Here is a 13,312-nt window from a genome sequence, read left to right as displayed (position 1 = left end):
CTCTTTTGCCTCTCCTTGTCTTGCCTTTTGACCTCTAGCCTTTCTGTGTAAACATTATGAGAAGTGAATGTCGAATAGCATATTATTTGAGACTACAATTAGAAAATTTGAATATATGCACAACACTAATGTGCGTTATTGCTTACAAGGTCTGCGGGCTTTATTGCATCAACCCGAAACCAGGAAGGGCCCATCACCTATCAGCAAAGTCTCTCGAGGTCAAAAGTTTGATAACTCTCAGCTTAGAGCACGTGCCCCCATTCGGCCGGCCTCTTGCTTCCAGACATTCCCTCACCGTGGGCAGGTCGATGAGTTTCTGGAGCTCGCTGGGCCCCATGTGCTGGATGTGGTTGAAGTTGGAGGGCGCAGAGATCATCCTCGACCGGCGGTCCCTGCGTCGCGGGTTCAACACACTGGTCGTCAGTTCAGACGATAATGCACGCTGTACACAAACCTTTTCACAAACCTTCGGTATCGTGCAACTTCATCTCCAACGAAACTGAATGCTTTCTATAAAATGGTAGTTTTCGTGCAGGCACACTGCCTCTCCTTTCTTGGCTCGCAATTGGGGTGTCCCTTATGCCATAGATCTAAAATTATGACTCGGATGGCTACCAACGGTGAATCTGAAATGCACCTTCACTACTGGCAATCTTCAAGGTTACCGTTCGACATATCTTTTTTTAACAGGTCATTGAAATGTGCGACATTATACAGTCATTCCAAGTTTCACAGAAAAAAAAAGTTATATAGGCTTGATGATACTGAAAGACCAGGAGGCACAGAAGGTATCCTGCACAAACCACACTCCGTGTGTCGTTTGTGTTTTTTTATGATTACTTTTTTAAAATTTATTTTAATTTTATCCTTTCTCTTTAAATTTCATTTATTATCTATATTTATTTTATTTGTTTGTTTCATATTTTTTATTTATTTATCTATTTTTTTTTTCTTTTCATTTTTTTATTTTCGTCTAAATCCCGTTGTCCTTGCCTTTCGCATTCAAATGAAATAATTGAGCCATACATACCAGCTGCGCTAGTAGCCTATAGCAACCGATTGCCACAGTGCAGACCCGGATTCGAGCACCACCAGGGGCTCTAGCTTTATGTATAAAGCTCATATATAATCTTAACGTGTGAAATGATCCCGGCGTGTCACTCGTTTATGACGCTCGCCACGACGCCCATTATGACGCTCATTCATGACAGTTTTCTTAAAGGGAATGCCGCATAAAACACATTCTGCATTAGTTATGTTGGAGACATTATGTGAAGTATTAAAGATAAGTGTGCACAGTACTAGCAGCGCAATACAGGTAAAGTAGACTAAGAAATGTGCCTTGTGATCCATTCTTTTGCTCGTGGGAAAAGGGAACATATCCGAGGAAACACTGGTATCCTATTTGTGGGATATTTTATGTGATGGCTGGGCAATCGGCAATACATCATCAGGTAAATAAAAGCTTTCATTTCAACATAAAGAACCAAGCTAGTCTCCACAAATTCCTGTGCGAGCTTCCACACGGAAAATCCCGGCCCTTTAAGGGGTATTCCGGCGATTTTTTCATGATCGCTGATTTGCCTCAAAATAGGATCAACACACGGATAGACATGGCTCTACCAGTTCCCCAAGTATTGTGTGAAAAGAAACACATTTTGCCAAGTTATTGAATTTTAGAATTTTGTTTTCATCGTCTTTCTCAAACCGGGAGCCCCTACTGGCAACACTGAAGAGTGACAACAGAAATGGTACAGAGTGGGCAGTAAACCATCTTCCCAACTGGTTACAGGTAGTCTGATGGCGGGAAAAGAATGCTTGATAACTGATTCACCGAGAAGCAAGCAAAAAAACACTCTACATCCCCTGTTTAAGACTACATGCATGACCTGAAAGTCTACCATTTGTGACGTCACAACATCGGAGGGCGCGCGGAAATTTGAATGCTGGTTTCGGCATCATCTTCATTCACGGTTTTCTCAATTGCTATTTTGAATTTCGATAAAATAAATAGCATACCGTGAAGACTAAAGCAAGGGGAGATCGGCACATCCGAGAAAATGTACGGTATTGACAGCAACAAAAGTAAAGCCTCGCAAAGTGCCCCAACTTCAAAATGAACTTTCATGGAATTCACGAACAGATGGGTAATCTGTCCCAGTCGAATTAAATTGGGAAACTTCCATAAAGAAGTGTGTCGCGTGAACGGATATTGCATATTTAAATGATGGACACTTAGTAAATACTAGGGGCGTGCGAATACCATTTCACATCTAATAGAGCAGAGTCGCACCGAGCTTTCAAGCCGCAAAAAGAGCCGAAGCGACGCAACTTTCTTTTACGCCGTAAAGGCTACAAACGACGCGGAGCCATTGATTTCGAACGGCTATTCGCACCCGTCGGTGCGCGACGCTCTTTAAGTCGACTCAAAGATAACAAAACATGAACAAACCAAGACGAGCGAAAGGAGTACGCAGGATGCATCCTCCTTTCGCTCGTCTCGGCGTCCTTTTCAGGTTGTCTGGCCACGGTTGGTGACGAACCGTGGCATGCCCACGTACCCCTTGGGGAGCTTCTCCTGCTCGCGCACGGAGAACCTCCTGCGGGCCCTGGTGACCAGGGAGGCAGCGACGGAGGACGAGGAGCCCCTGAGGGGCCCCAGGGCGTGGGGGGCCCCTGGCCGGTGGGGCTCCACCCTCACGGCGTGCTCCCTCCGGTGCACGGGGTGCAGGTACAGCACCTGGGGCGCCTCCGTCGTCAGCGAGAAGCACAGCTGGCCCTGCCGGCACAGGGGCTTCGTCTGCACAAGGGGGGCATGCCATCAGTCGGACGGCCGGCCGAGCTACCGCCCCGGGTGGCGATGTGCGTCCCCTGGCCAGGAGGTTCCTCCTTGAAATATATAAAAGTGCCAAAAATGACAGGGACAAAGAAGAGTGGATACAACACAAGGTGCACTCACAACTGAAGTTTATTTAAGCAAAACACATAATATATAAGCCGCTGTAAAACGCTTATTCTTCGCAACAATTGATGAAACCCTTCGATAAAACCAAACCCTTTCCCTGAGAGGGTGAGGGAAGGTTCGCTGATGCACTCATTTCCTTTGGCCCTAATCTCAGACACCCCGTGCAGTTCTCGGCACATTTTTTCTTTATATTTCGCTGAGTCTTAACATCATGTAGAACAGGTAATCTCGCCATCCATTGTAGTCATTGCCCATGCTTACCAGTTCTGCTTGATGTTAAGGTGCTAGCGAAATATAAAGAAAATCTGTGTCGAGAGGTGCACGAGGCGTATGGGATTAGGGCAAAAGGAAATGAGTGCGTCAGCAAATCCTCCCTTGCCCTCTCAGGAAAAGGGTTTGATTTTATCGAGGGGTTTCGTCGATTGTTGTGACGAATAAGTGTTCTACAATGGCTTATATATTTTGTGCTTTTCTTAAATAAACTTCAGTTGCCAGTGCGCCTTGTGTTGTATCCACTCTTCTTTGTCCCTGTCATTGTTGGTGCTTTTATATATTTGAATATGAACCAACTGGCCCAACTTTCCACTTTGCTGCAATTTCTCCTTGTAACGGAACGGCTTGACAGATTGTAGTATGACGCTGCTTCGCACAAATTCGAAGAAACAATGAGTATCACTTGTGAGCTCGCACCGCAAAGGCAATCGGCACAAAATTTCATTTTATTTTAGGCAAGGTTCTCCCTACGATGGTTACCTTTACAATGTCCCGCCTACATCTGTTTTTGCCGCAGTCAAACTATACAGTCGACTCTCATGAATTCAAACTCTGTTAATTCAAACTTTCGGATAATTCAAACTAACATGCAGGTCCCATCCTAGGCATCTCTATGGGAGGAAACTCGCAATAATTCAAACTTTGCTTTATTCAAAAAAGTTTTCGGTCCCCCTTAAGTTTGAATTTACTAGATTCGACTGCACTTCGTTTTGGCTCAAGTCCAAATGCAGCCGACGCTACAAGCTAATGTGACCAATCAAACAGCGTCAAAAGCGCGAGCCACTGGGCCTTTTCTGTTCAAGATTGGTTCCGCGAGGATAGAGTGGGTACAGAAACATGACGAACACCACGATGGTGCGCTTTTGACACTGTTTGATCGGTCCCATTAGCTGTAGCCTAGGCTGCATTTGGACTTAAGCTGGAATGAAGTATAGACGGCGGCAATATTGCAAAAGGCCCAATGCAGCGGGACGCTGGAGCTGCTGGACTCGTGAGGCGCCGTGCACACACAATAGAATCTCGATGATATGATCACGATTCATCCTAATTCCGGGATGATACGAATTTGTCAAAATCCCCGGCCAAAGTTTTTTAAAGACTAATGTATAACGTTCCGGGATAGTCCAAATGCTTCATCGGGCCGCGTTGGATCATACGAACAATGATTGACAATGTTTACTCATCTTTTAGGGCGGCATCGCTAGACCCCGATAACCGTAGCCACCATTTCTGCGCGATTTTTCTTGCAGTTCTTTCTACATACGCGCCGCAATCATAATAACCGCGGCTGCATTCCAAAGGAGTAACTTGCATTCACCTACTCCAGGGGTGCAGCTTTATTTTTTATTGTCACATGATAAACGGGTTTTAGCAACTATCAGTCACTCGAATGAACACGAGAAACGACATTCGGAATCGGCACTGACGACGTGAACGTCAACGAGCAAGCATCCTTTGTTATCACGACCATGTGCACGTCTGTTTTGTGCGATTTGCATCAACAAACTTTCGGAAGGATATTCCTCATCCTGCCTCGTCTGTCCAGCGTGAGTTGCGACTTGATTTAACATGTCACGCAAAATAAAATCGCTGTCCTTCAAAGAGAAGCTGGAGGCCCTGAGGAAGGTGGACGAGGAGCCTAAAAGAAAACACAAGGATTTGGCGAAGGAGTTTTGAAATGTTTTTATACTTGTTCTAAAACTGTCCCCTGGGTGATATTGAAAAAAAGAAGACTCAGAAAAACATTACTGACTTCTTTGGCCGGGAGTGTGACCAATAAACGGCAAGAAGCCCCCGCATTGCATTCATGTACTTAAGCGACATGTTTTTCATTCATACGAATTTCGTATTGTACGAATATTTTTCGCGATCCCGCCAGATTCGTATCATCGAGATCCTACTCTAAGTACAAATCACTCCAAAGACAACCGGTGCGTCACAGGCACAGTGAATGCGATATAACAATCATTGAAAAAGCGAGCTCATTGTGCAAAATATTACAAATAAAAACAGGCGGTGACATTTTTTTTTTTAATTTTTATTTTGATTAGAATGATTTTTTAGAGATCCTTCCACGGTCTTTTCGCCGATACGAAAACTAATCCGGTTCCACGATAGCACATGAGGACTAGAGGTCAAAAGTTGTAGTAGCAAACGACAAGACAGAAATTTATCGAACAATGTAAACAGCTTGATGGGGAACTAACATAAGGCACCAAGCTCCTCAGACGGCTTCTGGTAGGGGCTAGGAACCGGAACAAATTAATCTTTGCCTTATTATTTTCAAATGCCCCCGAATCTCAAAGATACTCAGCGCGTCCCTGGCGAGAGGAAATCTGCATGAGCAAGAGTCACCCTGGCCCAGACTGACCTTCTTGAGGTTCATGGTCTGCACCCAGTCCCCAGAGGTCACCTCGTACACATCCACGTGGCTCTCCATGTAGACGCACAGGTAGGAGTCGTGGTAACCTGCACGCACAAACACTGCTCACCACCCGAGGAGAAGACGCAGCGCCGTGCACGACTATATCTATTTTGCTTATGGATGCTAGCCGGGCATGTTTGGTCTCAAAAAAGAATGCTGCACGCTCAAAAAGCAATTTCTTTTAATTTTCTGGGTAGGCCATGCATGTCACTAAGTGCACTTTCGGCGAAAAAAGAGATTAATGCAATATATCTCTGAGCAAGATGTATCTTGAGTTCGAAGCAATCTGATCTGCTCACATCTGCTGTCTTAGAAGAGACTTCAATTTGAAGGCTATGTTACAATGACATAAAAGTAAGAATAAAGTGACATAAAAGTAAATGACCAAATCATCTTTTGAATACCGTATTTACTCACATAACTCGCACACTTTTTTTTTAATTTTGGGCATCAGAAAAGAGGCGCGTAAATTACACCGACATTTACAAGCACGTCCCAAATAACTAGGGTTCTGTGTTTTCGGTGTTTATTTATTTTCTCGAAATCTGGTACATTTGTCAACAAACCTGTTTTTCTAAATCACCCAATGCAACTCCAGAACAGGGGCGTTGACTAGAAATTTGGGGAAGTAGAGTAATCAGTCTCTGGGTTGCACAATGATGTACCCTGAGTACGTGTGCCCCTCTGAAATCCCTCTGCCCGCTTGAGCACATGCTGCAAAGAGACAAAAGGCCCACAGGCGCCGCCAACACTCACTGACTGCCAGAGGTAAGGCAGAGAACATCACTTCTTTCTCTCGGGTCTTCTTCCCAAGGTTGTTCACAAACACTCCAAGCTCTGCAGAGAAAGCGCAACATCGGCACAGGGGAGAGGCACTGCATTGGCAAAGGTGTGGACAACAGGGCCCTGCTGCTCTCACCAACAGAATGGATAATAAAACGCGCCTAAAGTAAACACTCGAAAATGGCACACTACTTTGCGTGACCCACGATTCAACATCGCCATTTAGAAAGAAGGCTGGGCTCTGTATAATATAATTTTAAAAATAAACAAACATAGATTTGTATTTTAGTCTACTTGCATTTTGTATAAAAGAACAAGCGCAGAGCTGAGAAAATAACTATCTCTTGGGGTTTACCCAAATCATTGAAAAGTACATTTGGGATGCATCAATACGACAAAGATAAGTTTTACTTGAAAATATAATGCCTACAATATTAGAAAAAAGTCTCTCTGAACAAATTAGACGTTTACAATTCTCTGTAATGCTGAATTAGAGCGCAGCTCTAGAGGAGGAGTAGGGGAGGGTATGCCCCTCCCCCCTTCCGTACCCTGCCCTCCTCCTCACCTGCTGCCCTCCCATTTAGCAAGAAATTTTGCTAAATTTCCCGCTAAATTTAGTGGGGAAACTGAATTGGTGTTGAGGTTACGTGGCATCTATTTCCCAGCTAAATTTACCAGAAAAATGTTCCCACTAAATTTACCTGAAAAATATTTCTTTCTAAATTTAGCAGAAAAAATTTTCCCCTAAATTTAGCGGCAGAATTTCCCCGCTAAATTATGGTGGAAAAATTTCCCCGCCAAGTTTAGCGCGAAAGTTTTCCATAATGCAACGTGCGCAGTTATGTTGACGCCGACAGCGACACCGCTCAACCCAGAAATGGGTGCCTAAGAGCTGCGCTGTAAAACAAAAGAGCCATGCCAGAGAGCGAGAGACATGTCTTGTAAAAATGTATCCGCACGACAGAGCTTTTCCTCCAGAAAAGCATTAAACGTCTTAGAGTTTTGAGGTTATGTGCACTGCGTCACGGATGTCTGCCAATCTCCCGAGCTCGCGAGGAACCGAGGAGAATCCGCAACCGGCTGACAGAATGAACGTCACCCCATCAGAGCAACCTTGGCCCCTTCTTTTGTCTCCCTCAAAGTACCTTTCTTTTTTTCTTTTTTTTTTCCCCTGCCTCTTGTACGATGAGCCCAAGAAGGTCGCCAGCACATTTGCGAAAAGAAAGACTCCACCGATTTAACTACAAGAGAAATCGTCGTGCGAATGCTCGCTAAGATTTTCTGCACCGCCTTCTTCTTCTTACGACACTATGACATCCTCGGTTTTCTCCAAAGGTAAAGATCTCTCGTGCGAATAACGCTATGTCTGTGCGGATAATCAGCCATGCTACTTCTCCCGGCAGCAGGTCATCGACGAGAGGACAGAAGGACCAGTCACTCCAATCTACATGTTTTGCTGCATTTGTATCTCAAAAAATACTACCAGCGTTTCCTGGTGTATTGTTACTGGTACTCTTAACTCCATAAAGTTAGGACACCGCAAAAGGTTGCAGGCCCATACCCGTAGGTTTGCGATACCTCATAACATACCAATAGGTACAGTCGCAGACGATATAAGAAATGCCAGGCGAGCACGTGGCTCCAAAGACCTCCAGTGCTATTTCCAAAAGGAAGCCGAGTTATCATTGAGGCTATTGCGTGACCGAGCGGCATTTGAGCGGCTGTTCGACTTCTGCCGCTGCTCCCCACTTCGTCGACAGATGCTTACTGAGTCAACACTGACGGTAGTAGCACCCGGTGAAATGAAATAAAAATAGCTCATCGTCCTTTATTTCACAAACTTATTACTAAATGCCCAAGAACTGATCACTCAACCTGCCGACCGGGTGGATCCAGTCATGCTTGATTCTGCCTTTTGTCGGAGAACGCCTTTATATTCGGAGAAATCAGGATTATTTCAGCAACAGCCGATCAAACGGGAAGTGACGAGTGCCTTTTCGAGTCAGAATAGTTTCTCCGAGCCTTTCATTACTGCACCATGCTTAGAGGCCGACCTACAAAATCATCTTCCGCAAAGTAGGAAAATCCCCCTCTCCCACTGGCCCCTAGACAACGGGGGGGGGGGGGGGGGGCAAGATGCAGCAACAAAAGGAGTCCCTTCACCATAAAGATAACAGTTAGAAAGGGGAAAATGAAAAAATTGGCGAGGAGGATTTTCCTACCCTTCAAGAAAACTTTTTGTGGGTTGGGCTTTAAACAAAACCCCAGCTGAACTCATCAAGTTTCTTTTCAAGCTTCCACTTGCCCATTTCTAAGCAAAGTTAATTTTAATCTAACTACATTTATGGACTGCCGCCTCAAAAATTCCAAACCCTCAGACTTTCTGAGGCTGCATACTTCAGGAGAAGCCACACCCACGAAAGCGAGTTCTGCAGGTGCTGCTTCTCCACAGTGCACCGGTGCTCGACAAGGAACGCGCTTAACAGGGGTAACCCGCCGCAATCTTGGAAAATATGAATATCACGGTTCATCTCGAAGTGAATATCAAATAGCATATTATTCAAAACTACCGTGCGAAAATTATAATATTTCCACAATTTTACTTATCACCAACGTGTCAAGCGGCAAGAAACTGGATCTTTTGGTATTTTACCAATTTTATGCTTTTTCTATTGCACTTTCGGGGAATATTTCGGTTGAGATTGAAAGTCTCCAGCCCATTGATGAGACCCGCAAGCAGGGAAGGCGCACTCACGGCTGAACACGAGTAGGTACTCGTTGTTGGGGAGCTCCACAGCCATGAAGGCATCCATCGGGTTGTGGTACAGGAAGGACAGGTTGTTGTCCGGCTGCACCAGGCCTGGAGGAGAGTACAAGAACCAAACATAGCAGTCTCCCTCATTTTATTTGGATTCTAGCTCGCAGTTAGTCGCGACGTTTCTCAGCACGTCAGAGGCATCAAAGTGGTGGCATTTACCCTAGCGTGGGCAGTTAATACATCCTTTTGCCAACATTACCCTAAGATACAGTGCCTGGCACCCACAAACATAACGACTCACTCAACATGAGACTTTTCCTCACAGTTATCGCAGAAAAGGTTTTAAACCTCGAGTTAATGCACAATCCTTAGAATAGCCAATGTACAATCGTTTTCGCCTATATTCGCCGTCACTTCAAGAAAAAAGTGGCCGTATCTGCCCTGCTGCGTGCCTATTGGTCATATGCCACCTCACATGTTCATCCGCTCTGCTAAAAAGTTCCTGTAAAGGTTCACTGTCACATATGTAAACGTTTTTGCAGAGCAGCAAAACTTGTTTTTTCCGACGAGGTGAATTAGGAACACCTCGAATATGAATGCTAGTATTTCAATGCACCACGAGGTTCAATGATCAGTTCATAGCCACCGCCAGCCACCGAAGGCCAGCTTACCAAAATGGCAGCTTTAACTGTTTGAGTAACGCTTTCAGTTCTGTCACCAGATGTTTTCCTTCGGGTCTACTTCAAGTAACATGCGAGCAGAACTGTCTGGTCGAGTCATACCATGTGGCCGGACAAGAGAATCTGCGTTAACCACTTTTCTCCAATGTGTGGGCAGTAGTAAAAAAAAAAAAGGACAGATCAAGTTGATATTTACACTGCCAGCACGACAAGTGTTAGTGTTAGCTCTGTTAGAGTGGGCTAGCTCTGCTTACTTGGCAACAAAGTTATGAAAATACCATCAAAGAAGCGCCCGAACGGTGGTGGTAAACGGAGGAGGATGATTAACTATGACGTGTTCATGCCGACGAGCGTGAGAACCCGCATGCACAGCTTCTTCCGTCGAGGTGAAGTCCCAAAGCTGAAGGAAATCGCCGCTGGCCTCGGAGAACACAGAGTGCTTTCGCAAAGGTGCGATCGAGTCTACTCTCTAGCGTCTGAGTGCTGAGCAATCTGGACTTCGAGAAATTGAAACGGAACTGCAACTCTTTTTTTATCGAGAAGGACGTCCTGAAGTAAAGACAGAGGTACCTGGGAGGGATCTCGAAGCAGAAATCCAAGAAATTTAAGATCAAAATGAGATTTGGACCAACTCCAGCCATACAATTGTCAAGGTGTGGACCGACAGCTCCATAAATCAGCACACCAAGCATTTAAGTTCAGGGTGAGTAGGTACTGGGTTGAAGGCCCCTTCAAAGGGCCCTGCAATCATATTTAAGCGTGTACTTTTTTTGCAGTTTCCACGTCTCTTGGGTTCGGGCAAGTCAGTGGGCACGGAAAGAGTAACTAAATATTAGTGTATCATATTTTAACTGGACGACGCAGAAACCTCCTCCACCTACAGGGGCGACCCACTGTGCTGAAAGTGTGCAATGTGTGACGTCTTTGGTCCTGGGGTCAGAGCCGCTAAAAGCTTCTTTTTAGTCGAAATGCAAAATATAAGTGGTGCGAACCGTTTCAATTATTTATAAAAGTACCGTAATATCCCGAGTCATCGCCCACCCCCCTACCGCCTGAAATTCATTAAAAAAGTGGGGTGGGCCATGTCTCGGTGGGTGAGCACAAACACTTGAAAAAAAGCGGAAAAAACCGCCTATTTTTCTCTGCGTATTTAGCGCTGATGCACAAGAGATACATCAAACTCAAAACTCGATTTAGTTTCATTGTTTTATAGAAAAAAATGCTCACGAAAGAATATTTTACTATAGCGAAGTCCGTTGCTTGCATACGCGCTAGGAACACGGCCAATCTGCATATAGCGCAAACGTTTGTTCCGTGAAAGAATGTCACCACTATATGTTCTCCTAGTTAGTAAAAAAAAGAAAGAAAAGTCTACAAGAAAACAGAAAAACCGACCAGGCGCAACGAACGAGCGAGCGAGCAAGCGGACGAAAGAAGCGACCAAGAGCAATGCTGGGAAAGCGGGAAAGCCGGCGGTCACGTTGGCAAATACTTTGGCGTCGGGCCAAGTCGGGCGCCTTGTCAATTGCAAGCTCTTGCGCAACTTTCTTGTTTGGTGCGTACATACGTGCGTCCGTGCACGGCGGGCTATCAATGCACGGTTGGGACGCTCTGCAAACGTCTGTGTAGGGCGTTCCAGCAAAGCTTTATTTACGCGTTGGCTTTGCCTAAAATATTGCACAACTGCGGTCGCGACGGGCGGGAAGAAGGAGCGGGTTCGCGGTGACCTTACTTCGGCGGAGACAGACTTTGACCTAACACTCCGCGGTTACATTAACAAACTCTTATTTTGTTATCTCCATCGTTTTCTTTTCGCACGGATACACGACCACTTTGGGGTCGCTCACGGAGGAAATGCGTAAACAAAAAGAAGTGTCTTTCCCTCCTTCGTTTTACTTTGTCACGAACGTCCTCCAACTGTAAGGTCCGCGGCCGCGTCATTCGGGTAGGATGAGTGTTCGCGGATCGCAGAGTCCGCGCTGGGGTATTTGAAGGGGTGGGCGATGACTCGGTGTTTTTTTTTCGGAAATCGATATTGGCCCAAAAAATGGGGTGGGCGATGGCTCGGGGATGGGCGATGATTCGGGATATCACGGTAGTTTTTGTTCAGTATTTTAGGTCAGAAAAGAAACAAATGCAGTTTATAAAGTATTCAAACAAGATATGACCCGTCGACATACCCGTGACCAAGTGGTGGAAAAGGCGGCGCATACCAGAAAGGGGTAGTGGGACGAGGCACCGACGAGCAGCGAGCTTAGAAAGGTCCCGGATGTACGCGGCGGCACTGCGGTCATATACGGGCTCGATGATCCGACCGGTTCCTAAGGCCTTCGGCGAGAAGGTTTGGCTTGCCGTTTGGCCATTTGGCGGTATGGCAGTGCGAAGTGGCTCCCGTTCTAAACTGATCTTTACCCCGTTTTTGCTGTCATTTGCGGCGAATGAAGTGTCATGCCGAATTAGTGCTTAATCGCGCCGCAAATGCAATGCGAGCCGCCCCGGTTGCCCGCTTCATACAGCCTATTGAGAACATGCTTTAGTGGAGCCCTCTCAAGCCGTTGACACGGAGTGCGGCAGGTGAGAGCGCTCGCTGAGCTCATTTGTTTTTTATTTAATTACAAAAACAAGCTTTTTTGCTTGTTTTTGTAGTTTTAATTTTGCGTATAACTTTTAAAATAAAGCAAAATTCGAGAAAAGAAAAGTTTTATTAAGTTACTACGTTCAGTGCACTCAGGTTAGGTACAAATTAAAAACCAGTAAAAAAGTCCTTGCAGGGCCGGAAGAGGGGTGATTATTACTCCTGCATGTAGCGACGACGACGCTTTTGGAATGACTGTATTTTTCATTGCTCAGAAAACATTTTATCAATTTCGATGATGATCTGCCTACATTCTGTCTGCTCTTCTTCGGAGTTGGCTCTCTTGGTTTCTAGAGCTGAGCGAGGCCCGTCTCCGCCGTTTGAAGTCTACGAAACACGAGCGACCCGAAAGCGGCACTGCCAACATGCATTGACGTTGCATCTGTTGAGACAGTCAACAAATTCGAAAACTTCACCCAAAACAATGAGTGAGTTGAATGATGGTACAGGATTAACCATTAGATTAATGAAGAAAAGAATCTATCGCATTAGTTCGAGCGAAGCTACGATCAACACTCAACCACTACTAAATCTCACCACCTTTGTCGAGCCAACTGACCCAACAAATCTTACTACTACTACTACTACTACAGTGGAATCTCGTCAATTCAAACTCTCTTAATTCAAACTTGCGGATAATCCAAACTAACAGGCAGGTCCCATCTTATGTGAATCGATGGGGGGATACTCCCAATAATTCAAACTTTGCTTTATTCACACAAATTTTCGGTTCCCTTTCGAGTTTAAATTAACGAGATTTGACTGTACTAATGATGGAAGGGCGCCTCAGTAC

General features: G+C 45.3%; 1 protein-coding gene across 4 annotated transcripts in view; it reads right to left on the bottom strand.

The window, feature by feature from the left end:
* LOC8026993 (serine/threonine-protein kinase MRCK alpha) overlaps positions 1-13,312 on the bottom strand; it is a 187,130-nt gene that overhangs the window by 21,428 nt on the left and 152,390 nt on the right. For all 4 annotated transcript variants that reach the window (XM_029966709.4, XM_029966711.4, XM_029966710.4 and 1 more), the window contains exons 36-40: positions 9,202-9,306; positions 6,420-6,500; positions 5,610-5,707; positions 2,562-2,800; positions 296-392 (exon numbers count right to left, since the gene is read on the bottom strand). In XM_029966709.4, the coding sequence (XP_029822569.1) occupies positions 296-392; positions 2,562-2,800; positions 5,610-5,707; positions 6,420-6,500; positions 9,202-9,306 (620 nt within the window). The remainder of the gene's footprint in view (positions 1-295; positions 393-2,561; positions 2,801-5,609; positions 5,708-6,419; positions 6,501-9,201; positions 9,307-13,312) is intronic.

The sequence above is a fragment of the Ixodes scapularis genome, unplaced genomic scaffold (assembly GCF_016920785.2).
Source record: "Ixodes scapularis isolate PalLabHiFi unplaced genomic scaffold, ASM1692078v2 PGA_scaffold10__122_contigs__length_95168666, whole genome shotgun sequence".
NCBI lineage: Eukaryota > Metazoa > Arthropoda > Arachnida > Ixodida > Ixodidae > Ixodes > Ixodes scapularis.
Note: the sequence above shows the minus strand (reverse complement) of the source record. Positions and strands in the feature narration are given on the sequence as shown.